A 14,527-nucleotide genomic window follows, 5' to 3' on the forward strand; every position below is an offset into this window, starting at 1 on the left:
CCTATTTAAATAAATGATTGTCTTACCCAAACCATATGCTAATAGCACTGCTTCCCTGCATTGCTACCTCCCCTTGAGTAACACTTTCTGTCCATTCCACATTTATTCATGATATTCACACTATTCCCTTGATGTCCTTATGTCCTTCCATGTCTTTTTTCGAAATCTAAAAATTAACTCAAATGAGAATTGGAAAAGTCTATGAGAAATCCCTGATATCGCCCCTTGGAAGTAATTCTGTGCTTCCATCACACATGATCAAAGTGATCATATTACTCACTGTACAGGCTGGAGTATTTTGGGGAGAAGAAGGGGGCATAGTTACATTGGCCTCAGCACACCTTGGGAAGTATGCTTATCCTACCCGTGGCTTGGAACACTCAGGGCATTTGCTATTTACTGCTTCACCCAATAGTTAATTATTTACATCATTTATACAAATACTAGAGTCTATCTTATGAGACTTAGAGTCTTTGAGATCAAGGCCTAGATGTCTGAGATGCCATGCAGTGATTGAGAACATAGGTTGCAAACAGTCATTACCAAACTTCAAACTTTGGTGTGCATTACAATTGCTTGGAAGCTTTTAGAAAAATTGCAATAGCCAGGCCATACCCCAGACCAATTAAATCAGAATCTCTGTGGCTGAAACCCAGGCATCAATATTTTTTGAAAATTCCCTTGATGAGCCCCATGTGAAGTTGAGGTTGAGAACGACTACTCTAGAGCCAGGCTAGCTGGGTTGAAATATTGTCTCTGTTTTTTACTAGCTGTGAGAGCTTGGGCAAGCTAGTTAACCAGTGAAGTGGTATTAATTATAGCACCTTCCTCGTATGGGTTTGTTGGGAGAATTACATGAATTAATAAACAGTGTCTAGCGTGTAGAGGAGCTCAGCAATGTTAACTATTGCTATTATAGAGATAGATCATTAAAAAAAAAAGTCCCTAAAGGCACATTTCCCAGTATCCAGCATCTAGGAGAAATGAGCAAATTTTTGAATAGGTGAATATGGTATCAACTCCACCTGGCTCACTTTCCTAGTCTGCAGGTTTGTCTTTGTGGATAACAATTGGTTGACAGTTCTGGTCATTTTATTTGCTCCAAATGGCTTCTGACAGGCCCTCCTATTCCTGTTTTTTCCCTTGTTTGCTCATTTTCTTTTGTGTTCTATTTTATCTCCCTATATGCTATTTAAAATATGTCAGTGAACAATGAGTCTTTTCCCTGTCAAGAACTTTTCTTGTGGTTTGGTCATTGCTAGGACTTGCTGGCATCTTCTAAACTGGTTCCTTGTGATTTATTATTTCAAATTTCTTGCTTTTGTTGCTTGACTAATTGAACCACACATTAGCTGAAAAGAGGAAAATTCTATCAAACATTTTATCTGGTTTACCTACATGAGGCTAAATAATCAAATCAATGATTTTCTTGATTAAGTTGCTGAAAATGAATTGCTTTGGCCTCAAATATATTGTTTCTACATAGCATTATATTCAGTTCATTGTGATAATTTTAAGAAATATGAAATTGTCACTGTAAATAGTTACCTTGAGTGAAATCAGTGTTGAATTATCTTTTCTTAATTTTTATTATGTATTAGAGATCCCAAAGATATAAAATGAATATGCCTTATCTGTTATGTATTTTGGGCTTTCCTATAAAGATGTTAAAAAAAATACACTATTTTTATGCCAAGATTTATAGTTGTATCATCTTTCAGATTGAATTGAGGGCAGGCTGGGCATGGTGGCTCACTCCTGTAATCCCAGCACTTTGGGAAGCCAAGGTGGGTGGATCATTTGAGCCCAGGAGTTCAAGACCAGTGTGGGCAACATGGTGAAACCCCATCTCTACTAAAAATATAAAAATTAACTGGGCGTGGTGGTGTGTGCCTGTAGTACCAGCTACTTAAGAGGCTAAGGTGGGAGGATGGTTTGACCCCAGGAGGCGAAGGTTGCAGTGAGCCAACATGGTGCCATTGTACTCCAGCCTGGGCGACAGAGCCAGAACCTGTCTCAAAAAAAATATGAAGGCAAACTATTGAATCTATACCATTGATGGATATCACCATAAAAATGACTTGGCTGTCCACACAGACAGGTAGCGTGGGGTCCAAATAACCTAAGAGGAGAGGAAAAACTCTTGAAATAAAAACTTGTATTCAAACTTGGATTCTTTTCTTCTTTCCATAGGCAGCAAGGAATTGTTTGGTCAGTTCAACATGCACAGTAAAAATTTCGGACTTTGGAATGACAAGGTACGTGCTATGTATATATATGTATTTTGTTTGTTTACTCATAAGAGGGAAGCTTACATTTGTTTACTGATAAACTGAAGATGCTGCAGACTGTGTTTTTATCTTCCTAGGTTGTAGGCCTGGTTGTATGGCCTACTGACCCACTTTCAATTTTAGGACATGTACAATTTTAGCTGTGAGGTAAATGTTTACTGTGGACTATTCGCATCTTTTAAGAAAACTATGGTATATTTTTAAATTAAAAAAGGAATTTCTCGGTCCACTGAGAAAAGTGAAGAAAAAAGCATTTCTGATATACATATGTTTTTGGGAGAAAAAGAAATAAATTAGTTTGCTCAGCTCTGATTTTTCTATGTCCTCACCAAACATTTCTATTATTAAGTATAGTAGTTGACTCTAAGTCTACAATTCAAGAGTGTGAAAAATTTAGCCATATTTTTCTACAACTCAATATAGTTTAAATTTGGAGCATCCTTTTTTGGGGTGGTGCTAGAAATATAATTCCAGGGAATTTGGGGTTTTTCTCTGACTTCCCTAAGCTTCAAAGTCAACGTTCTTGGTCTCATGAGGCTATCGTACTGGTAGGGAGGTGGCTTATTGGCCATTTTGTTATCTGTGTGCATGGCATCCTTGCAGCCACCATCCTCCAGTCTTGTCTTTGGCTGGCCACTCAAACAGGTAGCTGCTAACCCATACTGATTTTTTCTGCAAGATTCATTCAGAACTGGCAGTTTTTTTTTTTTTTTTTTTTTTTTTGACAGAGTCTTGCTCTGTTGCCCAGGCTGGAGTGCAGTGGCACTCCCTTGGCTCACTGCAGCCTTGACTTCCCAGACTCAAGCTATCCTTCTGTCTCAGCCCTCCAAGTAGCTGGAACTACAGGCACATGCCACCACGCCCAGCTAATTTTTTAATTTTTGGTAGAGACAGGGTTTCACCATGTTGGCCAGGCTGGTCTTGAACTCCTGACCTCAAATATCCAACCACCTCGGCCTCCCAAAGTGCTGGGATTACCGGCGTGAGCAGTCTCACCTGGTCAGCATTCTTTATGATTACAAAACTCCATGGTGGGATCTCAGATCTCATTTACCTAGGCACATCTACCATTTATTCATTGGCATCTTTCTGCCCTTCCGAGGGCTCTACCTGGGGAAAAGAGCACAGGTTCTGTTTCACTTTTAAATCCCACCAACCTAATGTGGGACTAGGAGCTTCCTTCTCTGTTGTGTGACTTGGGCAGCCCTTATAGGGTACAAGATAAAGGACCCTAACCCACTGACCTACTAATGTCTAGTACTCCCCTTTTCTTTCCCTTCTATCTCCCCCATTCCTCTAGCTCAAGGGATCTTTTTCTAGATAGTGGTGGTAGTGAGATCTCACTCCTGTTCACGGCCCATTCTCCAAGATATTTTGTTAATACCTCAATATTTCTTCTCTGAAGAGCCTAGACTTGAAAAATTCAAAATCTATAGATAATGGCTTTTCTCTCTTTGTTTTCTGTTATTGATTCTTTACCTAAGTAGAATGACCTCTGACTCAATAAAGCGCTGACAGGTGGAGGGAGGTAGTATATATTAAAAAGAAAAGTGGGAGTGTAGAGGCAGCATTAATAAATGCTGTGAAAACACTATATTGTATATTTAAGGGGCAACAAGCACAAGTTAATTTTTGTCTCTTCTCCCCAATTTCTCACATTTGGACATCCCTGCATACAACTCTCACAAAAGAGAGAGGGTTCAACTTATTATTTTAAGGAGATGGTAGTTATTCTTGATTTCTTTCCATATAGGGCCATTCTAATGCATTAGAGATTTGTCACATCAGAAGCATTATGTTCATATACTTTTACCTTCTCCCCTTCTCTATGCCTCACAAAAAAACATACACATGGAAGAAAATTCGACATCCAACTTTGAATCATTCATTTCCCTTTTAAGAAGAGTGGTCTTTGTTTACCCCACCCCTGGGAAGAGTGGTCTTTTATTTCCTTTTTATAACCTTGGTTGTTGGCATGCTTCTTTGTAGAGTTAAGAATTTACCATAATTAACATAAACAGTGAGCCTTGTTTTGAACTGAAGCAGCATTATGATTTTCAGATATCCACATGAAACAAACACAACTGAAACGTGGTTTGGGGAGGAAACATTATCAAGGGCACTTTCACACTCTACTAACAAGAAGGTGTCCACAAGCTTTCTAGGGTAAAATACTTTGTCTTTTAACAACTTAGAGTTAACTAAAGGGATTTGAAGTAAATAGAGCTTGGAGTAATTAACACAATGTGCTTTGAATCTGATAACTGTAGGTATGTTTTGGATGATGAGTATGTCAGTTCTTTTGGATCCAAGTTCCCAATCAAGTGGTCCCCTCCTGAAGTTTTTCTTTTCAATAAGTACAGCAGTAAATCTGATGTCTGGTCATTTGGTGAGTGCATCTGATGTTTGCTGGATCTTGATTTAATAAAATGGGCAATATGTTATTTTTAACTTTGATTTCCTAATTGATGTAGCATTTTTTAAAAAGTCTTCTTGTAATTGTTCTTCCTTCTATGTGTTCTAACCACGTCCCGATTGTCTTTGGCAACTAGTGTCACGTACCTTCTTACATAAGTGTGACTTTTGGATCTTTTCCTTCCTCCATGGGCATTCACTGTAAAACCGTAACAAAGAGTCTACTGATCTAGAAAAAAAAACTCAGACAAGTTTTCCACTCTGCAGAGGCTTGAAGGAAAAATGATCTCATGATACTGTTGAGTTTAGAGTGTAATTAGTAAACTTCATTGTCTAAACTATGAAGCAGCTTGACTATTTTCCAATTGTTTAGTTGTTAACCTGAACTTAAAACCTGAGTTTAAAAAATGGTGGCATCTCATTTACTTCCTTAAGTTTAAAGCTTGTGGAATTTAGACATAGGCTTCCTTGAGATCTGTGAATTGATATTCATATTGGATAATGTTCTTCATTGAGAAAGAGACACCATAGACCCACGTCCAGTGAAGTTTCGAGGTTGATTTTCAAGAAATGGTAATATGTAAAAATCTATCTATCCTCTTTCACCCAGAACTGCCTGGAGGCTTGTGGGTTCTGGGTCCTCAGAAGGGTGTCAGTTTTATTGTCTACAATAAGGTTAAAACTGGGCACAGTGGCTCAGGCCTACAATCTCAGCACTTTGGGAGGCTGAGGTGGGAGGATTGCTTGAGACCAGGAGTTCAAGACTAGCCTGGGCAACCTAGCAAGACTCTGTCTTTACAAAAAAAAAAAATTAGCCAGGTGTGGTGGCATGTACCTGTAGTCCCAGTTCCTTGGGAGGCTGAGGCAAGAGGATTGCTTGAGCCCAGGAGTTTGAGATTATAGTGAGCCAGGATCGTGTCACTGTACTCCAACCTGGGCAACAGAGCAAGAACCTGCCTAAAAAAAAATTAAAACATAAATTAAAAAAATACAATAAGGTTAAGCTTGTGTCATTAATCTCATCAGCTCTCCATGGACATATGATAGTCTCAGCAGGTGACATTTGAAGCTCTACTGAAGAGCAGTTAGGTTGTGAGACCACGTCTTAGACACCAATGAAGAGCAATATAAGGACCTCATCGAAGGTTGCAGAACAGTTAGAACTCCCTGAATTTTACCTACTTGTCTCCCTCACTGAACAGTGAGCTCCTTAGGCACATGGATTGATCTCACACTTATAAAATCTCCAGGCCCCAGCAGATGCCTCATCAATGTCTAGTAAATATTTGTAGAATAAGTGAATAATTAAATGAACTCAAATTGGGAGTTCTTGCAGGAGTTTCACTAACCAATCAATCAATGATTACTGGACCCTGCTAGATACTCTGGGGCTCTGCCCATCAGTCTAATCTTTTAGCAGAAAGAAGGGGACACATGCCATTTACTGGCTGAAACTCTTGGTTAAGTAGGCAGCAGAAGCTCACATAATCCTGTCAGTTTCTATGGAATGACAGAAAGGTTTATTGATTTCAGAGTGCAGGGACATGACTGCTACTTAGAAATGAAAATGCTCGTCCAGGCGTGGTGGCTCATGCTTGTAATCCCAGCACTTTGAGAGGCTGAGGTGGTCGGATCACCTGAGGTCAGGAGTTCGAGACTAGCCTGGCCAACATGGTGAAACCCCGCCGCTACTAAAAATACAAAAACAAGCTGGGCGTGGTGGTGGGCACCTGTAATCCCAGCTACTCAGGAGGCTGAGGCAGAAGAATTGCTTGAACCTGGGAGACAGAGGTTGCGGTGAGCTGAGATCATGCCACTGCACTCCAGCCTGGGTGACAGAGCGAGACCCTGTCTCAAAAAAAAAAAAAAAAAAAAAAAAAGGAAATGCTACCGGCATTTCTCCTGATAGAGAAGGCAATCAAGACCCATGGAGAAGGAAAGGCATTGTTTTCACTTAGATTATTTTCAGGTTACAGGTCTCTTTGAAAACTGAGGTACATATGATTTGCTTCCTTGATAGAACTGCTATTATTCAGGATGGTTATAACCCAAAGCCTGGAGCACAAAAATAATGCCTTGTAGTTTGAAATTGTTCTTTCAGTTCCCAAGCAATCATTTCTCTCTAACCCCTTGTTTTCATGCATTTTTGTTTGCAGGAGTTTTAATGTGGGAAGTTTTTACAGAAGGAAAAATGCCTTTTGAAAATAAGTCAAATTTGCAAGTCGTGGAAGCTATTTCTGAAGGCTTCAGGTTATATCGCCCTCACCTAGCACCAATGTCCATATATGAAGTTATGTACAGCTGCTGGCATGAGGTAAGTAACTATATGTTACTTTCCTACGAAGGTTGGCAGTCCCAGCATCTGAGAGCAGATCTGATTATCACAAACATGACTTCAGAACTCTGTCATGGCAGGAAAAGGCATCTGTGTCTTGGTCATGATCCTGAGAGTCTGAAGTACTATTTCTGTCTCAAACTCATTACAAAGTCATGAATCCATTTTGTTTTGAACAATGGCCTTTTATCTGAGGAATTCAGTGCATTTTCTGAGTCTTATCTGTTTGAGATTGGTTCTTGCAGAAACTCTTGGTGTTACTCAAGCCTCAGTGATTAGCTGTTTTATTAGCTTTAAGAATTAATGGGCCGGGTGCAGTGGCTCATGCCTGTAATCCCAGCACTTTGGGAGGCCGAGGCAGGTGGATTACCTGAGGTCGGGAGTTTGAGACCAGCCCAGCCAACATGATAAAACCCCGTCTCTACTAAAAATACAAAAATTAGCCGGGCATGGTGGTGCATGCCTGTAATCCCAGCTACTGGGGATGCTGAAGTAGGAGAAGAATCTTGAACCTGGGAGGCAGAACTTGCAGTGAGCCGAGATCGTGCCACTACACTCCAACCTGGGCGACAGAGCGAGACTCTGTCTCCAAAAAAAAGAAAAAAAAAAAAGAATTAAATGATGGAGGCTGTGTGTGGTGGCTCACGCCTGTAATCCCAGCACTTTGGGAGGCCAAGCAAGGTGTGCAGATCACTTGAGGTCAGGAGTGTGAGACCAGCCTGGCCAACATGGTGAAACCCTGTCTCTACTAAAAATAAAAAAATTAGCCAGGCCTGGTAGTGCACGCCTGTAATTCCAGCTACTTGGGAGGCTGAGATAGGAGAATTGCTTGAATCTGGGATGCAGAGGCTACAGTGAGCTGAGATTGCACCACTGTACTCCAGCCTGGGCAACAGAACAAGACTCTCTCAAAACAAACAAACAAACAAACAAATAAATAAATAAATAAATAAATAAATACATAAATAAAAGAATACATGAAAGAATTAATGGTGCAAACTAAGGGTAGAACTTTCCTTTGTCTTGCTTTTCTAACACTAATAGTAATGGGTTTCATCTGTCTTCTGACACGCAGGACTCCTGCTAGAGATTAAATTAGACTGGGAATGGAGACAGAAAGTGTGTCAGGAACTTCCATTCAGGAAGAAATCTCTCCAGAACTTAGTTTTTCAATTTGTTGAAATGCCAAGCTTAGAAGTAAAGCCAGAGGGGCTTCTGTTCCACCTCTGGACACTGACTCAACACACCCCTGCCCTTCTCAGTGAACTTGCCTGTGATTTTGAGAGCTTTACTCTCTTTCCAGCTGACAGTTTCAGCCTAGAAAATGACAGCTTGATGAGAAGTTTCCTCCTGGCTGAAAAAATAAAGCACTTGATTATCAATTTATAACCACAAACACTAGAATATTGACTATTTTCAGAGTGATGTGGTTGTTCATATTCCAAGAAGCATTACATTTATAGAGAGCCCCAATGTATGAAAATATCTTGCATATATTAACTACTTTACAAGGAATCTTGAAAGACATAGAAAAATGTTCAGTAAGCTATAAAGAAAAAGTTCAGAAAAATGTTCAGTAAGTAGTAACAAACAACTGTTTTAGGAGCATCTTTGCAATAATAATGTAAGTAGCTCAGAAGTATACGTTGTGTATGAAATAATACTCATGTACGTGTGTATGTAATATAATATTTATTGAGATGTTATATATAAGTGGATCTGAGACAGAGAAGGAGGAAGGGAAGTGATCAGTAGGATGCTGTCAGAGGACCATGTAAACAACATTAGTCTCAAATTGCAGTCAGAACATTGATTAATACAATGGTGTAGTTATGTTGATTTATTTGTTTGAAAAAGTTGATTTGACCAGGTGTGGTGGCTCACACCTGTAATCCCAGCACTTTGGGAGGCCGAGGTAGGAAAATCACGAGGTCAGGAGTTCAAGACCAGCCTAGCTAACATGGTGAAACTCCGTCTCTACTAAAAATACAAAAAGATTTTTGTGTATGGGCATGGTGGCAGGCACCTGTAATCCCAGCCACTTGGGAGGCTGGGGCAGGAGAATTGTTTGAACCTGGGAGATGGAGTTTGCAGTGAGCCAAAATCACGCCATTGCACTCCAGCCTGGGCGACAGGGTGAGATTGTCTCAAAAAAAAAAAAAAAGAAAAAAGAAAACGTTGATTCATTTTTGAGACAGAGTCTTGCTCTGTTGCCCAGACTGGAGTGCAGTGGCACAATCACAGCTCACTGCAGCCTTGACCTCCTGGGCTTAAGCAATCCACGGAGCTCAGCCTCCTTAATAGCTGGGACTACAGTGATGTGCCACCATGACAAGCTAATTTTTAAAAATCTTGTCTAGAGATGGGGTCTCACTTTGTTGCCCCAGCCTCAAGCAGTCCTCCTGCCTTGGCCTCCCAAGGTGCTGGGATTACAGATGTGAGCCACTGTGTCAGGTGCGAAAGTTGATTTTGCCTACAACTTTACCCCATGTGCTTAGGGCATTAGAGTCAAAAGTGATTATGTTATATTTGAGAGACAAATTTCAGGATTCATGCATAGAAGCGGGTTCCTCAGAGAGCTCCACAATTTATTCCCAGAGTCTCAATGAGGACCCTCACTTGCACTTGTGCTGTCTTCTACTCTGTTTATTTTATTGAGGCTCTCTGTTTATAAGCCATGAAAAGGGGTGTCTTTCCGCTGACCCTGCTGTTGGTGACACCTGTGAGAATGTGGCTACTATGAGTAACTCTGTTTCCCACAGTTTTCAAAGATGCTGACAGTGCCATCTCTTCTTCCTCATGGACTCAGAGCCAAACCACACCCTTAAATGAAGTAGGAAAAAATGCTCCAATCCTTGGCTCCATGACCAGGGATATGGGGTCACTTATGGTGAATATCTTCCTTTAGAGTTGCTGACTCTTGAAAACTGTGCAAAGATCACAGGCTTTTAAAACTTTTTAAAATGTAAGAATATTCAGCAATCATTTTGCTATGTGTGAGAGGAACTTCCACACTCTTATTTTCTGTTGACTGACACTGAAAGCACAACCTGTACCCCAGGATCTTCAAAGTCCCTCGTGAAAACATGCCTTTTGCTTTCTGACTGAAATCCTCCTGTCTATAATGGCTCAGGTGTCATAGATACCCTGAACTGAGCTTGGGAGCCTGGTACTCTAGATACCCCTTCTGCCAGCCCTTTCTTTACCTCACACATGTCAAGTCATCCAAATATGTCTCTAGAATGGTGGTGTCCTAGAGTACTTTCTGAGATGCTGAAAACGTTCTGTATCCGTGCTGCTCAATATAGCAGCCACTTCTGGCTATTGGGTACTTGAAAAGTGGCCAGCGTGACTGAATAACTGAATTTAAACATTTATATCATCTTTAGGAATTTAAATTTAAATAGCCACAGGTGGCTAGTGTTTGCAGGTCTAGCCATTTTATTTTTGCAGCATTCTCTAACATTTTCATACTCACGCCTCACTCAACTGCCAATCATGCTGTGGTATGTCGGTCAAGATAACTTTCTCTTCCTTTTTGTGGAGAGCCAGCCTGGATTCAGGTCTCTGTCAGCAAGTTCCAGAGCTGGTCTCTGAGTGATCCTTAGCCCATTTATGCCACAGGTGGCAATTTTTTGAATTTTTGCATGAGTGAAAAATCAGACCTTGGCGATGACCTCGAGCAGTGGGATATAAATAACTCCCACATGCTTAGCGTTCCAAAAATGAAACACTTGGCATAAGTGGGTTAAGCTAAGCTAACCACCCCCACTTCCCTTTTCCAGAAACCCAAAGGCCGCCCTACGTTTGCAGAGCTGCTGCAGGCTCTCACAGAGATTGCGGAAACCTGGTGACCCGAAACAGAATGCCAACTCAAAGAGTCATCTTGCAAAACTGTCACCTATTGTGAACATGTTCACCATATGTGGTCACTTACAGTGAATATCTTTCTTCATGGTTGCTGACTCTTGCAAACAGTGCAAAGATCACAGTTTTTAAAACTTTTAAAAATTTAAGAGTATGCAGACAATCATTTTGCTATGTGTGAGAGGGACTTGCACACTCTTATTTTTCTGTAAAATATTTCACATCCCGAATGTGAATAAGTGAAAAAGGCTTCTCAGCAGTCTTCATAGTGGCTGCTCTTCATGATCATAGCCCCAGGAACCCTTGAGGGTACATGAAAACCTGACCCTTCACAAGGCTGAAAATGTTTCCTTCTTGAAGAGGAGTGACATTCATCACTTCGGTGATCCATGCATAGAAGATGAAAATGAATTCTGCCAACTCATGGGATAAAGGGGCGTCCCTTGAAGAATTTCATGTTTTTGGGCTGTGTAGATCTTTATAGTAAATGCACCTTTATAAACCACATGAATGTTAGTGTTCTGGAAATGTCTTTTGTTAATATGATCTTCCTATGTTATTTAACAAATTGTTTTTGCACATATCTGATTATATTGAAAGCAGTTGTTTTGCATTCGAGTTTTGAACAGTTATAAGATGTAGCCAAAGTTCACCTTTGAGCAGATCCTGGTGACATCCTATTTCCAGGAAAATCCAGAACCTGATTTTAGTTCTGTGATTTTACACTTTTTATATGTGAGATAAGACTGTTTCAGAGGCCTTATTTTGTCATAGTAAGTGTCTCCCGTAATTTTCAGGAAGATGACTTTTCCTTCTAGACGAGGAGACAAAAGTAAGATAGCCAAATGGGACATCAAGCTCCGTTGTTTCGGAAATCCAGGATTTTGAATTCAGGATGAAACAACCAGCAATCACAGTTAAATCTTAACTTTGCCTGCACTCTTTGTAGGAATGATCAGAGATTTGTCTTTATCAGTCTGAGTGCTTCAGGAGTACAATAGGAAGAAAGATACTGGAGAACACACAAGTGTAATTACCATGAAGTCTAACAACAGGAGCCCATTATTTGTGTACTTTCCCACCCTGTATCATGGTTCTGTGGGAACAAGCTTTGTTATTCTCATTAGTGTTTAAATTGTTGATTGTCAGTAGTTGTGACTTTTAAATGATATTTCCCCACTCAAAGAATGGTATCTTTATATATCAATGACATTCAATAAATGTGTATTATTTCTAATGAGAATCAGGTACAAGAAGATACTTGATAGTTCAAGTGGTGGTCTCAGAAATGTTTGGGCTGAATGTGGTGGCTCACGCCTATAATCCCAGCACTTTGGGAGGCTGAGGTGGGAAGATAGCTTGAGTCCAGTTTGACACCAGCCTGGGCAACAAAGTGAGATCCTGTCTCTACCAAAAAAAAAAACAAAAAACAAAAACAAAAACAAAACAAAAAAAAAAAAACTAGGTGTAGTGACGTAGTCCCAGCTACTTGGGAGGCTGAGACAGAAGCCCAGGAGGTCCAGGGTGCAGTGAGCCATGATTGTGCCAGTGCACTCCAGCCTGGGTGATAGAGCGAGACCCTATCTCAAAAACAGAAACAAGTTTGTATGAGATGCTAGTCTGTTTCTGAGACTATCACACCCCCTTTCCTATGACTCCTGTTATGGTGAGGAGAGACAGAAGGCTCCTATTACTGAGATCTCAATTCACATAACATATGAATTTATATAAGATAGTCTAGCTCAAGAAGACGTGAGACTATGAAACAGCAAAAGCGGATGGAAGGGAGGTTAATGTTATGACATAGGAAATAATGTAGTATCAATATATGGATGCAGTAAGTTGCCCTTTCCACGTTTTACTCAGCTTGGAAGTGCCAATTTCTCTCAAAAAGAAAGAAAGAAAGAAAGAAAAAAAAAAAAAAAACAGCAAAGCCAAACTCTGAAAAGCCAGGACTGAGTATGGAGCATCTGCCATCACTATAGATGTACCAGGTATAGAGCAAAGAGTGATACCCAGAGGTAAATAATTCTAAGAGGGCAACAACTATGACAGCGCTTGGCACTTCTAAGGTGCTAGGCAAGCTCTATTCCTTTTGTTTTAACACCTCAGGAAAATTTGAGATAATAAATTAGGAACAAGAATAACTGGGGGTATGTCTTAGATAACTAAGAGTCCAGATCATGTGTGAATTTTGAATGTGCATGAAAAAAGATTTACCATTCTTTGTTTAACTAAACAAAAAAGTTTCTTTAAGAGGTTGTCAGCCAGGCACAATGGCTCACGCCTGTAATTCAGCACTTTGGGAGGCCAAGGCAGGTGGATCATCTGAGGTCAGGAGTTAGAGATCAGCCTGGCCAACATGGTGAAACCATGTCTCTACTAAAAATACGAAAAGTTAGCCAGGCATGGTGCCATGTGCCTGTAATCCCAGCTACTCAGGAGGCTGAGGCAGGAGAATTGCTTGAATCCAGGAGGTGGAGGTTGCAGTGAGCGGAGACCGTGCTACTGCCCTCTATCCTGGGCGACAGAGTGAGACTCTGTTAAAAAAAAAAAAAAAAAAAAGATAGTTACACAACTTCTCCTGGAAGGGAACTATGTTTTGCAACCAATCTTAATATTAGTTACTGATATGAGGATTCTCTGGATCATTTGAGGTGAAGATAGTGCAATATTTAAACAGCTCTGCATAATAATTGAATAGGAGGTTTAGGGGTTGATTGTAGAGTCCTAAAAAGGAGAATATAGGAAGTCAACAGACAGAGAGGAGGCTCAGAAAAATGGAAGGAATTTGGAGGCCAAGAAGAACATATAATCAATGAAAATAACCTTTTGGCAAGAATAGATACAGGTATTTAGTAAACTTTTTATTGAAGTACAACACATGGTACCAGCATGGTATTGGTAACATGGTTGAACTGGCAAGCAAACTGATGAGATCCAACAGTATTTAGCCTGGCACTAAATTTGCTTAACTTTATAGTAGGATACAGGACAGGAAATTAAGCATGCATGATGCTTGGGTCCCTTCTCACCTGCCTAAAGAGCGTGCATGATTGCTGGGCATGAGGTTGTGGTATGTGGGGTTTGCCTTGATGCAAAGAAACTTCTATTTGAGTTTCCCACCAGTCATATAGGCCTACGATTCACAGGTCTCCCAGCCCCATGTACTGTCCCCATAGATTGTAGGTTTCACAGTGCACAAAGTAGATTTCTGTCCCTGGTACCCAACGTTCCAAATTTATCTTAATTTGGGTCATTTACAAGAAACTTGTGCTGGGAGAAGACAAACCTACAATTTCCCAGGCAGGCTTAGTTCTGGGAGAAAAATGGTACGGACCCGCTATTAACTCTTTGCTCACACATACGTAAAGAAAAGTACACAAATCGTAAGTATATTCATATTGGCAAAGTGAATACATTTCTGTAATCAGGCTCAGATCAAGAAATGATACATTCTGGCCAGGTGTGGTGGCTCACACCTGTAATCCCAGCACTTTGGCAGGCGGATTACTTGAGGCCAGGAGTTCGAAACCAGCGTGGCCAACATGGTAAAACCCCACCTCTACTAAACACACATACACACCCACAAATTAGCCAGGTGCAGTGGTACATGTGT

The 14,527-nt window shown here is 40.5% G+C and overlaps 1 protein-coding gene across 2 annotated transcripts in view; it reads left to right on the top strand.

The window, feature by feature from the left end:
• Window positions 1-12,148, top strand: part of TXK (TXK tyrosine kinase) — a 69,312-nt gene extending 57,164 nt beyond the window's left edge. Inside the window, exons 12-15 of one of the 2 annotated variants that reach the window (XM_023224696.3) lie at window positions 2,194-2,258; window positions 4,562-4,680; window positions 6,863-7,020; window positions 10,827-11,413. In XM_023224696.3, the coding sequence (XP_023080464.1) occupies window positions 2,194-2,258; window positions 4,562-4,680; window positions 6,863-7,020; window positions 10,827-10,895 (411 nt within the window). In that variant the 3' untranslated portion in view covers window positions 10,896-11,413. Of the gene's footprint in view, window positions 1-2,193; window positions 2,259-4,561; window positions 4,681-6,862; window positions 7,021-10,826 lie in introns of both variants that reach the window. The other variant, XR_002734201.3, reaches the window with a different exon arrangement.
• The last annotated feature ends 2,379 nt before the right edge of the window (window positions 12,149-14,527 follow it).

This window comes from Piliocolobus tephrosceles, chromosome 3 (genome assembly GCF_002776525.5).
Source record: "Piliocolobus tephrosceles isolate RC106 chromosome 3, ASM277652v3, whole genome shotgun sequence".
NCBI lineage: Eukaryota > Metazoa > Chordata > Mammalia > Primates > Cercopithecidae > Piliocolobus > Piliocolobus tephrosceles.